Below are 18,281 nucleotides of genomic sequence, written 5' to 3'. Positions count from 1 at the left end.
AAAAGGTGAAAACTTAACTACAAGTGTGCAGGATGAAAAAAGAAGTGGAAAAGGGGAAAGGGAAGAAGCATGAAATACAAGTAAAGAGACGAGACAACTAAGAACAAAAAGCCTAGATCAATCGGTACATTCAAGATCAAACCAACAGAGACTATTAGCCTTATTAGAAGTGTAGAGCGTTAAAAGCGACGAGAAAGTGATGAAAGGAGGAGTTGGAAGAAGAGAAGGAGGAACATTTTCGGAGGAGGAGGATAATGATAGTGGAGAGATAGAGGACCGATGAGGAGAATCGGGAGAGATTGGGAAGAAAGAATCCTATTGAATAAAAACTTGGAACGTCATCAAAAACAACAGCAACACCACTACGCATTCATTGAAAGCTTGCAATTAGTTCCTCATATAGGTCCGTATGTGTAACCTTTATAATGTCTGTGCCAGATAGGCCTAATAAGTCGAAATAGTATACACAAATTCACACATTTACCTATTTTCAGGATAGACAGGAAATAGACGTGGAACACATGGAGAGTTAATGTGATATGACATAATATGCCAAATAAATCTATAAAGAAAGAAAACTAATCGCAGAATGAGAACCAGAGAGAGAGAGAGGGGGGGGGGGAGACTAAAAAGGATAGAGGTGCAGAAAGAAAAAAAAAAGAAAAAAAGGGGTCATGGCCATGGGTGGGGTGGGAGAGCTTAGAGAGAGATGGAGGGATAAAGAAATATTCAAACCACCCACGTGCATGAAAACTTACGGTATTAATGTCAAGAGCAGAGGAAATTGCTAACCAGTCCAACTTCAAGGAAAGACAGAAGAAAGAAATAGTGAAAGAAGTGTTTTTGTATAGGCCTAGATAAGTATGTAAAAATATAAAGCTATTTTATGAAAAGGAAAGACAGAACTGAAGAAAGAAAGAAAGGAAGGAAGAAATAGAGAAAGAAATAAAGTAGGCCTATAATTTGTAAGTAAATAAAACTACAGAGCTAGCTTATGCGGCTCAGCTGATGTTACTACCATCAAGGACCGTCCTCGCATGCTGCCACGAGAGAGGCAGAAAGATTTTATTTTTCTACCTCCTGATGTAAAACCTGTCTCCACCATGCCTCAAATGTGTTCTCATACTCTTTTAATTCTAGTTTTCATCAAAGTACATGTATTGTCTTCTTTGACTTTCTATTTTCAATTAATCAGTAGATATGAGATCGTGTCCCAGTAAAAGTGTCCATTTCATGGTCTTAGAATTCTACTTTCAAATAGTCCTTGAACCAAATACAAGCTTTGTGCTTGACACCAGTTGTAAGCCTAATTTTGTTCCTTACCCTTCATTTTCCATATATTGCTTTAATTTGCAATAAGCAGTTTTAGGTATTAGTATTAAATCCAGAATAGATAGGATAATTGAACAAACATGGGAAAGTGGAAACCAAACTATTACACATGTACCACTTCCTTTTCGTTGACGTATAAATCAGAGCAGTTGTGTGATTGAAAACAAAAATCAAAACAGTTTATAACTTTTAAAGGTACTGTTTACCATTGGGTGCAGTGAGTAAAAAAAAAAATGTTGGAGCTATCACATTCGATGCATAATATGTGTATATAGTTGTATCACAAAACATCGATCCTACCATATAACAATTTCGAAATAAGGCCTATTAAAGGTAGGGAATCCCATTTGCATGCCTTAAATGAAGAGTTGTATAAATACAGTGGTATGTTGAAGAGAGTATCATTTTAGAAACTCCCATAAAGTATTGAAAGTGGAAGGTAACATTTAGTACACTTTTTTGACCGTTAGATTTTGAATTGAATTTTTTTCGGGGCTCACCGTAAATTCCAGTACATTACTAGGCTACCTTTGCAGACCCATGCACTGCATGTGTGTCCATCATGTATATTTTGTGAAGAAAGTTCATCAAAACTTACAAATATTTCTATATACATTTTTGCCACACACTCTATATGTTATTACATCAGCTCTTATACTTTTAGATTTGTGTTTATAGATAAAAAATACAGAAGACTGCAACAAAAAGGCTTAAGTGTGGCTGACACACAGAACTACTGAGTAGTTGAGTTTTGTGCATTATTCAAATTGTAGATAACTGTTGACTTCCAAATTTCTCAGCAGTGGCCTAAACAAGTCCCCTGAGGTTCATATTTAATGTTTTGCTGCATTTTGGGAGGTCTGTAAAAGGTATCCCCTACCTTTAAGGAGATATCACTTTATTTCTCAATAAACCATAACTGTAGACGGTTTATTCTTGAAACAATATTATTATAAATATTGTTTACATTTTTTGTGGTATTTTCATCACATCTATTGTTTATCCCTAACCATGGAGGTAGAAACCGTTCTACCTCCATGCCCTAACTCACACTTAAGAGCTAAAGCTGGGTTTCTGTCTCATCTGCAAATGGTAAATAATGTCTATTAAAAATATCTTACATGAACTGTGCAGTTCATATATTAAAGATAATATTTACAAACTTGTCAAAATCGGTGAACCTAAAGCTGCCTCAGGAAATTAATAGCGCAGGGTTATGAAACCCAAAAGTGATAATTTTCATCATCAAGCACCCGAATAGATCGATCCACCTGATTGCGTACCACGTGACACATTGCGCTAAAGAGCTGCTGGGAACTTCTCGAAAAATGGCTTCCGCCGAAGTAGTAAAGCATGAAGAGGTAATAATTTTGCGGATTCGTGCGTTTCTTATCATGCAAAGTTGTATTGATGGTATTAATGCACTACTCAGTGTTATCGTTTCTTTGACACAAGTTTTTGCTTTAAACTGTGGTGTTTTTGACATTTTATAACAATTTCCTCTGCAGACTGCTGTACCGGTGCAAAAAACGTGTGCATAATCCGTGTGACTGTGTATGACAGTGAATGAAGCGTGCCGACAGATTTGCACACACGTTGTTTCTGCGGATGGGATACGAGAGTCAGGTCGGTCGGGCGGCGAGGTCCACGGCCATACGGTGGTACAAAATACATGGTGCATGTACAAAACTGTTGCAAACTACAGCTGCGTAAACTCGTAATTTGATATCAGTTTTTAAAGATCATATTTACTCTAGAACCTAGTACTAAAATAAACTGAGCAGCAAAGCTTGGTTTAAAAGTTACTACGTGTACCATGTTGACCAAGTAAATATCCTGTCAGCAAGAGCAAGTACAAGTAGGCCAACCTAGTCAAGAGCCTGTGTTGTGTGTCTTGTGAATGTGATTGTGTGCGTTGTGCAGTGTGGCTGTGTCTGTGCAGTGACTAGGCCATACTGGGCCAGTTTTGGGGGTGTTTTGACAATATCTATTCTAACTAGTTACTCTTATAAACCGAGTTCATGAATTGATTCAAGATTGGGTTTATTGTAGATTCAATGAATCTCCCACCCTTCTTAACTCAGATACAACCTGGCTGGGATGGCCCTGGAGCATTTTGATGTCCGTCAAGCTCTGTACTGTAGACTGTACTGTATTTTATGGAAGAACAGGGAATGATTTTACTTCTCAGATTTGATCTAGGAGGAGTTTTGATCAATTGTGGGAAAATACTTTAAACAAAGTTCTCTACCAGTCCTATGTAAAAAACTTGCTACGGCTTACGCACAAGAAATTTTGTATAGCATTAGCAGTCATATAAAAAAAAAAATGCATAGCAAATTGCGATGCGATGCCAAGAAAATTATTCCCTGGAGGTATACAGCTAAAGTAGAAAACTTGAACCAAGGACAAGTTCAAAGGTTAGACTTCCCATGACAATAGTCGACCTCGGGCAAAAATGCATACATAGGATCTAGCAGTTAGGTTTCTACATGTACCTGCGATGCCGGTAGAATTTTGGATGGTGCTTTGGTTGAATCATGGGCAGTTTGCTTAAGTATATGTTTACCAGAAATGATGTTTACCAGAAATTTCTCTGTAATTGTTCAGTTATTTGATGAAGAAAATTGTCAAGCAAGTAACAATAGCACACTTGGATGCCTTCATCAATAGGTACTGACCTACAAAGTATCATGTCCACAGCATGAGAATTGTGATGCAGTCTCCCACCTATATAATCAGAATCAGATGGTTTGAAAACGCTGTAGCAGTCTCTCACCAATGCCAGTGGCCTGAGATTGGCATGATGTACAGTTCTATATAACCCATGCACAGTTACCAGAAGTCAGGGATGCCAAGTTCAAAAATTTTTCATGAGTGAGATTTTCATGACTAGGCATCACGGCGCGCGAATGTGCGCGCGAGCGAGGGTGGGATGGGTTTTTTACCCCTCCCACAGTAGGGAGCTTTTTCAATTTTTAGCTCTTATGGTGCGATCAGGTGCATACCGTAGCAACTATTTTTGCTTATTTTGAAAGACAAAAGGGAAATATACCTTCAACTGCAACTATCAATTTAATCCTTTGGGCTGTGCCCATTATTATAGGCCCAAGTTGCAGACTTTGTCTAATGCGTGAGAAAAATGGGTGCCATGCGTGAGATCGTGAGATGGCCCCTAAATGCTTGAGTCTCACTCAGAATGCGTGAGACTTGGTAGCTCTGCAGAAGTGTTTCTCTATGTACTGGTAACTTTAATTTGACACCTGTTTGAAAAATCAAATACAAAACTTGAAAATGAATGTTAAGTTTGTAGTTTTCATGGATCTTTCTTCTTCTTGTGTATGAGAGTTTAGTGTGGAGTTTGGGTAGATTGATGTCAGATAAAGGGCAAAGGCTAAGAATCTTCAGGTGGTGAATGAATTTGTAGCAGAAAATGACCTGTCTTCTATGCTATGCGTCATGCAAGTGTAATGTTGGACAGGAATTTCATTGCTCTGCTCACAGCTGGAAGTACCTGATAAGAAGGAAAACAGAGTATGGTTCCATATTAAATACTGGTTTACCGGTACAAAGTGTTTAATCACACTGGCACTGGTCCGATGGTCCAGGACCAGGAGAAATCACTGTCGGACCTGTAACTTTTTCAGGAATGGACCAGTTAAAATGGAAAAGCTTGGTACCTACTGGTCAAAAAGATGGGTGGGACCAGTAGAAGAAAATGGGTTAGTGTGCAGCCTTGGTGTATCTGTAATGCATAGCTGTCATTTGTCATGCATGATGAGAAAAATAACTACCTTGGTACCCAACTGCAGAAAACATTGTGGTTATGGTTGATTTATCATGGATAAGGGTTCAAACACCACAGGTGATGGATGACTGAGGGGAAAAAAAAACCAACAAAACAAAATAAAACACATGACCTCTGTGTTTGGTGCCAAATATTAGTAGTTTCTCTGTTAGAAATTGTATTGCCTTTGCCACCAAGAATTGTATGAGAGTAAGATTTAGAGGAAGTTAGGCATTTGATGCAATGCTATTTTACTATTGTAATAGAAGCAGAAAGTGTTTCAATGTTTCTTTACTGGTAGCTCATTTTCTGACACATGAAGTTATGCAACTAACAAATCATGAAAAAAAAAATAATGGGCTGGTTTTGATGGTTTGATCATCGCAAATAGCTAAGAAACTAGAGGTGAGGGATTAATTTCTTGAAGAAAATGTTGACTTGGCCTCGGTGCCATGTGCCAGGGGTCATTTCATTTTGACCAGGAATTTCCTCTCTTGCGCCAATGCCGACGATGCCTCTCCAGCAGTAAGCATAGGATACAGTGCCATACTACTGATATACTGGTACCGGAAGTATTTCTATGTGTGTAACTTTTACTCATACAACATGTTCGGAAAACTGAAAATAGTTGATGAAATATATTATGATTAATGGCATGAGTTGGTTTATCATGGCTGATGGATTTGAAACCAGGAAGGAAAGGGTGGATTAACAGAAGGAAATAATGACTCGGCTTTCACACAGGGTACTAGGTGTGATTTATCTTTTGGTGAAAAAATTGTCAATGCATGTGCCACTGCCTGTAGAATTGGTTCAGAAAGGCACAGGTGACGATGCTATACTACTAATGTGCTTGTACTAGAAGTATGTCTGTACATAACTCATTCTTTCATGTGTAAGGGAAGAAAAAAAAAGATTTATTTGTGATTTGGGTGGAATGATCGGTGTTTATGCCTTGGAAGCTGCAAAGGAAGCAATGAATATGTGGAAGGGGAAAAATGATCCAGCCCCTGCACTGTGTATCAGGAGTGATTTAGTTTTGGTGAGGAATTTCACCACTTGCACCACTCACGGCGATACACAATAAAAAGAAGTGCATATAAGGTGCTCCACTACCAGTGTGCAGGTATGAGAAGTGTATGTAACTAAGAATCATTTCAAACAGTGTATTATTTCAGTGACATTGGTTATTTGCCAAAGGTGACTGTGTATTAAAAGTAATTGACAAAAAGAATGGGGTAAAATGAGATTGACTCCAGTGTATATAGGGATGTGAAAATTCACAGATTTTGTTCTCTTTATTTGTGAATTTCTTCTGTATGCATCTGTAGGACACTACCACCGATACAAAGCAAGCCGCTGGAGATGAGTCTGCCGTGAGCCTGCTGAGTCCAGAGAGTCTCATCAAACATCCACTGCAGAACAGGTGGTCCATGTGGTTCTTCAAGAATGACAAATCAAAGGCATGGACGGATAACCTCAGAATAATCACTGCCTTCGACACAGTAGAAGACTTCTGGGCGTGAGTCAATCTCCTTGCATTCATTTGTCAAGTTTCTTTCAACATGTTATGTGACTTATAAACACAATTTGCATTTACTAGTTTGACCTTTATTGAGCCTATTTTTAAGCAAGTCTACATTCCACTACAGTACAGTGATGAAGTTACAAAGGTCATGACATTTACACCCTTCTGTGCTCCAAAGAACAAGGGTTTTGCAATTTGGTCTGTGTTCAAGTTGTGCATCAAATCATATGTCAGGAACTGATTTTGATCTCCTTCTGTTCTAGATCGACTTTTACTAGTACTATGCATCATCTTTTTTTTCCCCTCTGCAATAATAAGTCATGGTATGCAGCTGGTTTGCTTTTTGACTGTCTGAAGCTCATAAAAGTGGAAGCAACTGTTAGGTTTAAATCACAAAGATAATGATAGCAAATTAAACATTGAAAAAAAATATGCATTCCATCTGGGCTATCTGATTTGAAGCAATTTCTGTTACCTCTTCCACTTATGTCTTTTTTTGCACCCCTTTCTCTCTCTCTCAACCAACAGATTATATAATCACATACAAGTAGCAAGCAGACTGGCATCAGGGTGTGATTACTCATTATTCAAGGTAATGTCCATTTTGTTGTCATGGTCCTGTTACTGTTTAGACAAAAAAAAAAAAAAAAAAAAAAAAAAAACACTGTCCATTCTGAGCACCAGAGCACCAGAGCACCTGAACACAAAAGAAGTGAGGAGTCTTCCAGTTTGAGTAGACTGTGGAGAACACTGGACAGTTTGAGCCTCAATTATGTAATGATTTTAATGGCTTCTGATATGTATTCAGTGATCTGTTGATGAGCCTCGGCGATCTACGAATGAAAGAATGTTTGATCTTGTGCGGCAAGAGAAACACATGACATTTCAGTGAGGATGAATACATATTATTATTTATGCAAACATGTTTCCATTGCTTGTCTGAAGGTCAGGTATGAAACATGTGCTTGCTGCCATTTCTTTTGTGAGATGGTGCTGAACCGACATTTCTTCGCTTGTTTCCCTGCGCAGGATGGTGTGAAGCCAATGTGGGAAGATGACAAGAATATAGATGGTGGCAGGTGGCTGATTGGATTTGACAAGCGTTCAAAACCTCAAGACATTGACAGATGTTGGCTAGAAACAGTGAGTGTGCAGTTTCATTCTAATTTGCTTTAGGACCCCCTCAATTATGGCATCACTGATTGTGCAACAATGTGCAAAAAGCAGAATGTAACACAAATGTGTATAAAGCTGAGCAGTGTTTTGCTGGATATTTAAAAGTGTAATGAAAAGAGCAACCCCCCCCCCCTCCCCCCGAAATGCAGTCAGAGCATTGAGGTGTACAGGTAGGAATAGCATTTCTTTGTGTATAGCTATAGAGTAGATGGTAGAACTCTTCAAGGGAATGATGAATCAATCGTTTAGGTTAACTGCAGACTTCATACGGTCGTTAAATCATTTTGGTTCTTAACTGCAAAACACAAGAATGTAGAATATGTTGCTGAAAATATTCCAAGTTCAGAACCAGAAATAACTAGGCTTACTTGCATCATTCTTGTGTTTATCAGCATGGCAATGTTCCTATAAATGTAGAAATCAATGTGTAGGTTGACTGTGGGCATAATGCACTTAGGACTTATCATTGTGTTCAGAGCTCCAGTGAGTCTTTGCTGCCAAGTACTGTAAAAGTGGATATTTTCGCGGGAGTAATTTTTCTTGCTCGGCTGGGTAAGATGAAATTTGCATGTTTTTTTTTTTTATTCCACGGAATCAGGACATTAACTACTGGAACATATGGCATGCAAATATACTCACATGCTTTTACTTTTCATGCCTGCTTCTGATTGCGTGAAATGCGCGAAAATTTCCACTTTTACAATACCACAAGGTGGCAATGCTTTTGTTCCTTTGCTGTCGGAAGTACTCGTCAAAAGACGTGTTGGTGATTCCTGATATGTCAAATGAATCAGACGTCAACTTGACAGTGTCACATGACATTACCTTCTGTAGATGCTTCTGATGGTTGGAGAGAGTTTTGATGATGACTCCGACTTGGTCAATGGTGCTGTGGTCAACATCAGGAATAAGGGGAACAAGATTGCAATGTGGACAGGCGACAGGAGGAAAGAGGACTCGATATTAAATATAGGGTGAGTAATTCAATGCAATGCAGCAGTAGTCAGGAATATTTCCTCGTGAAAGCTTCCTCTGTAAACATGGGTTATGTTCAGAGAAACACTGGTCACTTTTGGCTGACTATCCACTGTGTGAACTACCCTAGTTGGCTCTATTGATGAATACTTATGATAAGAACAGCTGGTGTCCCTAGGATATTCTTTGTATTGTCTAGATAAATGTCAACGCAATGGAAACCATGATGCCTTAAATAAAATGGCTCAGTGCTTCTGTTTCTTTGAGGTTTGCAGGGAGAAAACAGGATCCCTATATTTTTCACTCTCTTTCTGGCTGCTGCTTCATAATCATATTTCAAGGAAAATTGATGCACTAAATGGTCAATATCCATCTTTCTTTGTAGTGTTTCAAAAATCTGAGATCACAGTTTCTCACTGTGCTGGCATCAGTACCCCTGGGAATAAAGTGAATATTGAAACTGTTGTTATTATTTCCATGTTGTGCATGAAAACCAAACCTTTACTGGGTACTTTTGTCAAAATGCAGCTGGATTACCATGTTTATCTTGTAGAGGAAAGGGAATGTAGTGTGACCATGTCGTTTTGAGAAGACAGCAACAATGACTCCTCCATTAGATTTTGCTAAATAGATTGTTGTGCTGAGAACAAGGCCTGGAAAGAAGAGAAGAATGACCACTATTCAGCATTCAGTGTGAAGGATCTACAGGACGCTTCTGTTACAACGAACATGGTTATAAAGAAATTTCCTTACAGCGAAGCAAAAATTGAGGTCCAAAAATCATCATCATTAAAGTCTGTGGGGCAAAATTCCCTTTGGTTATAACAAAATTTCGATATAATGAAAGAAAACTGCTGTTTCCATGTATAGTGTTATAATGGGACTTCTAGGGAGTTGCCTGGTTTTTTTTTTGGATATGATAATTGCCTATTTTTGAAAACTTCCTAAAGACATTGTAACACATGATTTACACATGGTTTCCTGTGTTATATTCCAATTTTCTTTGCCAGTCGCAAGTTCAAAGAACGATTAGGTCTACCGCCCAAGTACCCAGTGGTCTTTGAGGTAAGTTTAGGGTGTACACAATGGTAAAGTAAAAGAGTAAATAATATTTTTAGGCTGTTCTTGATCCCCTGCCCTGTTTCCATGGAGACTCGAAATGCTTGAAGTGCTGCTTTGAACAGCATTTTGAGCCACATCTGACCTATTACGAGTAAAGGTTAAGTCCTCTCTGCCATGTAATGATAGCAGTGGGAAATATCTGCACTATCTCAAAAGATTGAAGAGAGAGCAGTTCATTGTAAACAGGATTTTTTGTTTTGTTTAAGAGCACCCTGTTCTACTCTCATTGTGAAACAAGATGCTTAAAAAAAAGAGCTGTCAATATTTTTACAAGGACAGAGACAGAAATTCCTACATGCATTCTGCATATCTTGTGTCACCTAAATTCAGCTGTTGTCTGTGCCACCCAGAGGTAAGGAAGGTTGGACATCCCTAATGACTAGATTTTTTTAATTTTTTTATTGCTGATTCACAACATGCCATGTAATGCCAAATGCACATTGCAAGAAAACTACTGGTTTATCCGAATATGTATTTTCTCTGTGTTGAAGCTTACATTCATTTAATGATAATAGTGATAATAATAATAGCAATAAGAAAGGTGTGAAGTGGAATGAATTTTGTTCCTGAATGTTTAATAGTAATCTTCATGACAACTTCTTTCATTCTTTTCTTCCGCTGGATAAAAAAATTATGTGAATGATCTCTATTATTGTTGATTATCATTACATATCTTTTATTCTGTTCACTGTCCGCATTCCCTCTCCCAGGCACACAAGGACACAATGACAAAGACGGGGTCCATGGCAAAGAGCCTCCACACCGTATGATACTTGCCCCCATCCCTGTGGGCCAAGGCGTCTGTCCCTTTCTCCCTTCTCTCTCTTCCTTCCAGTCATCTTGGACTCCACTTTCTCTCCAGTGCTCTCAGCAGATTTGCCAAAGCGCTCCTGCTAGATTACCATGAATTCCTTGAGAACACGATCTGGCTGGAGCGACCGTGGAGTGCAGTCTCTTATTTTGAGTGCCGGGATGCAGCCGTTTGATCAGTGAAGTGATCTTAAAAAGTGGCAAGTAACACACATAGGCCGTCCCCAAATGGGCAGGGGAAAGGATGTATTTTGTGTATGCATTCACATGCAAATGAAGTGGTTGCTGAGACATGCTTGTTGCCTGTTAGAGATTGGGTATCAACTGTGTTGTCAACAACTCGAGAGTGGACTCTCATCATTAGAGTATAAATGATACAGTGATTCATAAGGATGAAAATTTAAGTGTGTTTAGTAAGGACAGCATGTTTCTTACGATGACAGTATTGTAGAGTAAATTATATCATTATGATTCCAAAGAAGAAATCCCAGTCCCACATTCTAAATAAGAACAAGTTCAATAAAATTTTGGCAAGACATTTGTCAGAAAAATATGCTTTTGTGTATTTTTAGGGGGAGGGGAGGAGAGTGATAGGATTTCCTTTTGATACTCCCATGTTCACTTTATTTTACCAAATGTGCATTGTATTTAAAATCAGTGCATATTCCCAAGTCTATTGGCCATCTTCACATAGGACAACTTGTTCATGTCTTTATACATCACAAGTGTTGTACTGTAAACATATCTTTATGTGCTTCAAGTGGCAAGATTGATTATTTTGTGTCTGTACATAATGTATTAGCTCATGTGTTTAGTTTCCCTCTTTACTTTATTATGGAAATAGCAAGGAATTGCTACTTTATCATCATTGGTTTCGGGATGAAAGATACCCACGAATGTTGAAAATTATGCAACATTTGTGAAATCAATGAACTTTCAAGTTTTACTTCAGTTTTGTGAATTTGTGTATTCCTTTACAGTTTTGGATAAATACACACCCTGTACACTTTATCATAATAACTCTTTGGTATGAATGTTAATGCGTTAATCCAGGAATTTATCTGAAGATGTTAGAAAAAGATGCAAAACTAGGGCTGCTGTGCAGGAGCTTTTCAGTCACAAAATAAATTGGCAAGCATTTCCAAAGAATGTTTAGTTTCAGAAACCACAACCTCCACTGAATCTAGTTTAAAAAGTGGTTTTCCTGTTCTTATGATAATTTTCATGCTCTTGATAAGGCATTGTGCAGCACACATTTCAAATCACACCTTTGTGCAGCACACACATCAAATCATACCTTTCATCACCAACCTTGATTTGAAGATCAAAGAAACACTTATATGGAATTTTGACAAGTTTGAAGAAATGTTGTAACAGGTTAAGAATCCAGAAAGTTATGCAATAATGTGCATTACAGGACATTGTATTCTACTGGTTTCATAACCATAACATTGCAGTGAGAAGTCCACATTTGTAAGCATACGCACAAACAACCTATTTTTTATTTTTTTTTTTTTTAATAATGTGTGATGGATTTGATTTTCTGTGTCAAAAAACAAAAAAAGCATGTGTAATGATTGAACATCCTGGATCAGTCTTCAGAGGATTCTCCAAAGTATCTTTTTTCCCCCAGCAAACTAAAAGGGGGAAATTTTGGCATTTCATATAACAGAGGAAAGGATGAGTGTTGCAAAGTATATGCAACATAAGATGCATTGTCGCCAAATTTGCACTTTTTAGGTCATCAGATACTCCCTTATGTAATAACATGCTCACATCGTTGATATCATTTCCTAATGTTTGCCCAGTGTGAAAAATATCTTAACTGATCTGTTACACTTTTTTTTCTGGTCTGCCAGCAAGTATGAAATTCCTTGTTAAGGACACATCTTTATTATAGACCTTTTCATGAAAGTATATACTTTAATAATTGGTACATTGATGCTGATAACGATATAATTAAGAATAATTACAGTAAAAGCGATTTCTTTGTAATGTAGAATTCATATTGTAATTTCTTGCAGTTCATTTCATAAAGAATGAAGTAGCCTGTTATTGATAGATACAGTAATGGTGATTATGATATACACTGATTATCACAAGACAAAGGACATTGGAATGCACCCTTCCCCAGACCGAGCATAACGTACAGATTAACAAAAGATATTGCAGGGAAACGTGTATTAAGTTATGTTGATCTAGGGGACGGTGCATTCCAATGCCTTTTATTAACTATGTTAGTACTTTGGCAATGATTGACAAATGATGTCACTGGCAGAATATTGGTTTTGAAGGTTTTTGTGGGAATATCCAGGTTATCTTAAGAAAAATAGTAGGAATAGTAATATAAAATGTACGACACATATTCAGATATTCTTTTGGCCACATGATGATCAGGGTATTATGAATTGATATCATATCGATATGAGTCAACATGCATTTGCATTGAATAGTTCGTTTAACATCCATCCACATTATTTGCAGAGACTCCAACCTTCTGATCTGGAGATTCTCCCACCTGAAACCCCTAGCAAACGGGAGACTCCAAGTTTATGTGTGCGAAGCGCGAAGTTCCTAGGGTTACAGATGCTCTCTGGTGCTATCTAAGGCTTATTTTTGCAACATACGATAGCAATACAAGTGAGAAATCCTTTCCAACGGGAGACATCGAGCCAAGGCGGGAGAAATTAAATCTCAAACGGGAGAACGGGAGATTTTGCAAAAATGGGTTTTCGGAGGGAGATCTCCCGTCGAAAACGGGAGAGTTGGAGTCTCTGTATTTGTATTTACAGTTTCAACTTGAAAATATATTTCTGAGATGTAACGTCAGTATGTGATGACTGCAGCAGAGTTGAGCAAGCTGATGAAATTGTTTGTTGTTTGATCCCATTATCCAAAGCTTCAGATGGTTTGTATACACAAATTTTAATGTAATTTTGTTTTTAAGTCTTATCTTTCTAAAAATCCTTTACTGATTAATATATCTGGAAGTTTATCCAAGCCTTTATCAGTGGAATAACTTTTGCCAACAATTTATCGACCACAAAATTGTGGTTTTCTGTGATTTGCGTGTCCTGTTCCCAATGCGTTATGTTGCTTTGAACCTGATAAGTCTAGGGCTAGTTGGATGTACCTACAGGACTTCTAATGTAAAATTAATATTCAGCTAAGACCCCGTTAACAGTGAGTGAAAGGGCCGGACTCGGCCGCCGCCGAGCCTGGCCTTCATTTAACTGTAAACGCACATAAGGCCAAATGCGGTACCAAATCGGCAGCGCATTTGGCCAAGCTCTGGAGGTAGTCTCAGCCATGGCTTGGCCCAGGCTCGGCCCGGCCTTTTCTCACTGTAAACACAAACTGGGCCAAATGCGTACCAAACTGCGACCGGCGCGCTCCCAATAATAGTCGTTTGTTTACAAACAGAGCGCCACTACGACAAAGTATTGAAGGTTTGAATTAAAAGCCCGGGCTGAGCCCTCCAGTGTAAACAGACAGAACTGCGAGGCGGAGTACCGAAATTGAGGCCGGGCTCAGCCTGGGCTCGGCCCTGGCTTGGCCCAGCCCTGCACTGAAAACGGGGTCCTGGTGTACCAAGAAGAAAGGATTTGCTTATGTAATATCTCTGTCAGCGAATTCTTTAAAATTATATACTTCAGATTTTTGGTACATTTTAGAAATTCTCTCATTTGCAGTTCTGTGTTAAAATTCTCTAATTTGATGTTTTTGCCCCCCGACACGAAATGTACGACAGACCTATGGGACAAAAGTGGGAGATGGCGGTCATTTCTAGTTGAAAGATTGTGTCGCAGCAATTTGTGTGTGAAGAGGAACATGAAGGCCTGAGATCAATACAGGGGAAACCTGATTTAACAAACACTGCTATGACAAGATATTGTATATTACGAGGAAACATTTGCAATCTGATGTTGTGATTGGCTTTCTGCTAGAGAATTCACAATCTCCACACATACACTCATAATGTACATAAAAACAAAATGTGTCACACAGCATTATGTATAACATGTTTGAATCTTCCACACACAACACATGCTTGACAGAACCATCACTTTACATACCAATTCTCAGACGATCATGAGATGATCATCTCGATAATGACTGCATTTAAACTGTACATTTACAAATTTGAACATTCATGAAGAAACACACTTTTTAAATCATATTTCATGGGCGAAAAACATTTTTTACACATATTGGTGAGTAATTCTCTCACACATATTGTCAGGTTACCAGTATTAATTGAAACATGATCTTCAGTCCCACATGTACAAATTAGTGTCTTTATGTCATTTTTTAAATGCCAACTTATATAACAAGATATCAGCTATAGCGAGGGGTTCCTGTTCAATGCAACTATGTTCTCTATGATTTACTTGTTGCTGCTGCTTTCTGTCACAGAATCATTCATTGACCTTGTTAATGGTTCTCTTCTTAAAGGCTTGGAATACTGTTTCATGCAGCCTGATTTTGTTTGTTTGTCTGTTTGTTTTTTTAACAGCTGAATTCATCTTCAATAGCTGTTCCTGTTGTGCATGCCAGTTAAATGGAATGGATAAATTGGGAGGTTATGTACGCTGTGTATCTCATTACATATCTGCTTTTGTTTTCCTTGCCGTATTGATCCCGTAGCAGTGATAAGATTTTGAAAAGATAGGGCATGTGAAGTGTAAAGTATTTTGATTTCAAGGGGTTACTACCAACATCCCCTCCAAAAGTTGTTATGTATTGATTGAATTACATGCCTACATAGCGCTGAAAGTGTCATTTTTCCTGCCAGTTCTAGCTGTACTCCCTGTGTATGCATAATTCACTTTTTCGAGCTGGAGGTATGACATGCTGCACTGATTGTTATCAGAGTCAAGACTCTGTACCAGTATGTCTTTGTAGTGTTTTCTGTCTCCAAGAACATGCGTTGGATATGTACATTGTCTCAGTGTTCATAGTATATTTGCAGAGAAATGATTGCCATGTTATTTATCAGTGCTGTGCTCTTACAGTCAAACTGTCTAAATAGATTAGAACAAAGATAATGGCATATCTTTGTCTGCTTCTTAATTTTTTTTTTTCTAGTCATCACAGAGAAATTTATTTCAGCTCTCTTTCTTTCTAAGTGCATGTTATTATTATTCAAAGGAAAAAAGTTCAATAGATTTTCTTGATACCTGGCCCTTGCTACATGAGGTCAAAGGTCACCATACTTTAGCTACATTGACATTTTCAGTAGTAGTAGTAGTATTAGTAGTATTCAGTTGGAGGAGAAGAACTAGACAATTATTCTCTGAAAGTAATTGTGATGAAATGTCAAGATCAAACGAGATTGTAATTTTGCTAATCAAAAAAGAAGAGTGATTTCCAGCCAGAACTACATCTAGAAATGTCCAGTGGTTATATGATTTGGTGGACAGGGTGGAAGTAAAAGATATATATTTTGTCATAACAGGTCAAAGCTCTAGGTTAATAGTCACTGTACTGTTACAGCTAGAAATGTTCAGCAGTGATATACTAGTGCGGGAAGGTGAGAAATAAGTATTAATGTATAGATGTAATGAGATGGTAGGTCAAATATCCGTGCTCTTGGGTACACTAAAGAAGAAAAAGTAAATAAATAATAATTTCCAGTCATGATATTAGCAATGAATGGTCATTAGTAATATTACATGGCAGAAAGGACAAAAGAATGAACAGTTGTCTAAAGTAATGGGTTGATCGGTGAGTATAATCAAATTTAGCTGAAAATTTGCTTTTCCAGACACAACTTTCATTAAGAAAAGTCCAGTGATATTATTTAGTGTAGTGAATGGTAATATATGGGAAGATATTCCTTTGTGCAGAGAGGGTTTAGAGATTAATCCTTGCAGTCAGGTGTCAAGACGACAAATGAATGTCATTGAAGTGGAAATGAAGATCCATGAACTTTATTTCATGTAATAGTGTTTGAAGAGAGAGCTGGAGGTGTCCCAGCCAACTGCATGCTGCAGTCGCATTGCTGTGGTTTCAAAAAAATGGTAGAAAGCAGCTAGATATTTACGTGCTGAGCATGAAGTCTCTTTTTTTCTTCCTCACGTGTAACGCCACACATTTCAGTGTATTTTGAGTTGTGTGAGATGGGCAACAATGGTTATGTGTGAAGGACAAGTGAAGTTAAAAAGATAAAACAAACAAAACAGAATTGACTTGTCCAAAATAGGAGATGAATACAGTGTTCCTGTTTTGCTGTTGTGTCGAATATGAATATGATGTACCTATTTTGTTATTTTGTCTATGCGATTCACTGCATGCTTTTACAGATTGAGTATATTTCCTTTGAAATTTTATGTTTCATTTATTTGGAAAACCTTCTGTAAAGTATGTACAAAGTGATTTGTTCCATCTAAAGTGACATTTTGTGTGTAAGTAGACTTGACATTGTACCTTTTGAAAATGGGATATCCAGATCTTAGTGAGATCTGATGAGATTAAGCTTCCATTTTGAATGGAGCCAGGAGAGTTTGTTATAGTGTTACACTTCTTTTAGATCTTCACTGTGTTTTTTGGTGTTTTGGTACCAATTAGCATTTATAGTCTGCAAGATGATTTCTTGAGTTTGCATGCATTCAAAGAAATGATACAAGATTCAATCTGCAAATACATGATTGCATGAGAATAACATGGTAGGTTTTTTTTTTTTTTGCTTTTCATCACAGCAGTTTGAGCAGAATTGTGATATATTTCTCCCATGTTTAGTAAGATTTAATACATACTATCTATATGCTCTGATTGATTTTAGTTAGCGGCTTAGTTCTGCGATTTCACCTTTCTACCTATTAGGGGAAGAACTAATAGATGACAATATGTACATAATGTACAAATGATTATGTAGGCTTGGATTACATCAACTTGTATTTCACATTGGCACGACTTTGAGCCATTAGTGAATGTTATTGTATTTTATATTTTAAACAGGAAACGAGCAAAAAAAAAATTAAGTATATTAAATGTAAGATGTTTCCACTTGCGGAAAATGAATATACATATGTACATGTGAATATGTGCTTTATTACTGGGATGGAAATGTAGTGATGTGATATCGACTGTATGATTGTCTGTTGTTTGATCTTGATTTCGCTCCTTTTTCAAATGTCAGTGTTTATTGAAAATTGATGGCAGCTCAGTTTTCCTCAGTGATGTGTTTGGCGTGCCTCAGTTTGTTGACTGTCATGGTGCAGCTATCATTGCCACAAATTGTTATGCACCAATTACCGAGACACCCAAGCTCATGCACAGAAATATTCTACATTCTTTACATTTGAGATGCATAATTTTAGGGTGTATTGGTCACTTTGAATATATCTATGTATCAATCATCTCATCTTTCAGTTTTCTTTAATGTTTTATGAACAGAGTATTATAGTGACTTAATTTGGTCAATTGTTTTGAGACCATGTAAATGATTCTGTCAATAAAAGTGAATACCTTCATACTGTTTGGTAAGCCAAAAAAAAAAAAAAGAAAGAAAGAAAAGAAAAACACCCACTCGTACACATACATGCATAT

At 37.6% G+C, this 18,281-nt stretch overlaps 1 protein-coding gene across 1 annotated transcript; it reads left to right on the top strand.

Annotated features, from left to right (window-relative positions):
• Positions 1-6,302: 6,302 nt before the first annotated feature.
• Positions 6,303-11,511, top strand: LOC139738691 (eukaryotic translation initiation factor 4E-1A-like). The gene is made up of 6 exons (XM_071649323.1): positions 6,303-6,641; positions 7,176-7,239; positions 7,677-7,790; positions 8,658-8,797; positions 9,809-9,863; positions 10,631-11,511. The coding sequence occupies exons 1-6, from the start codon at positions 6,553-6,555 to the stop codon at positions 10,688-10,690; spliced, it is 522 nt and encodes a 173-aa protein (XP_071505424.1). The 5' UTR covers positions 6,303-6,552; the 3' UTR covers positions 10,691-11,511.
• The last annotated feature ends 6,770 nt before the right edge of the window (positions 11,512-18,281 follow it).

Source organism: Diadema antillarum, unplaced genomic scaffold, assembly GCF_040938485.1.
Source record: "Diadema antillarum isolate AM-2024a unplaced genomic scaffold, OU_Dant_1.0 seq00000764_RagTag, whole genome shotgun sequence".
NCBI classification, from domain to species: Eukaryota; Metazoa; Echinodermata; class Echinoidea; order Diadematoida; family Diadematidae; genus Diadema; species Diadema antillarum.
Note: the sequence above shows the minus strand (reverse complement) of the source record. Positions and strands in the feature narration are given on the sequence as shown.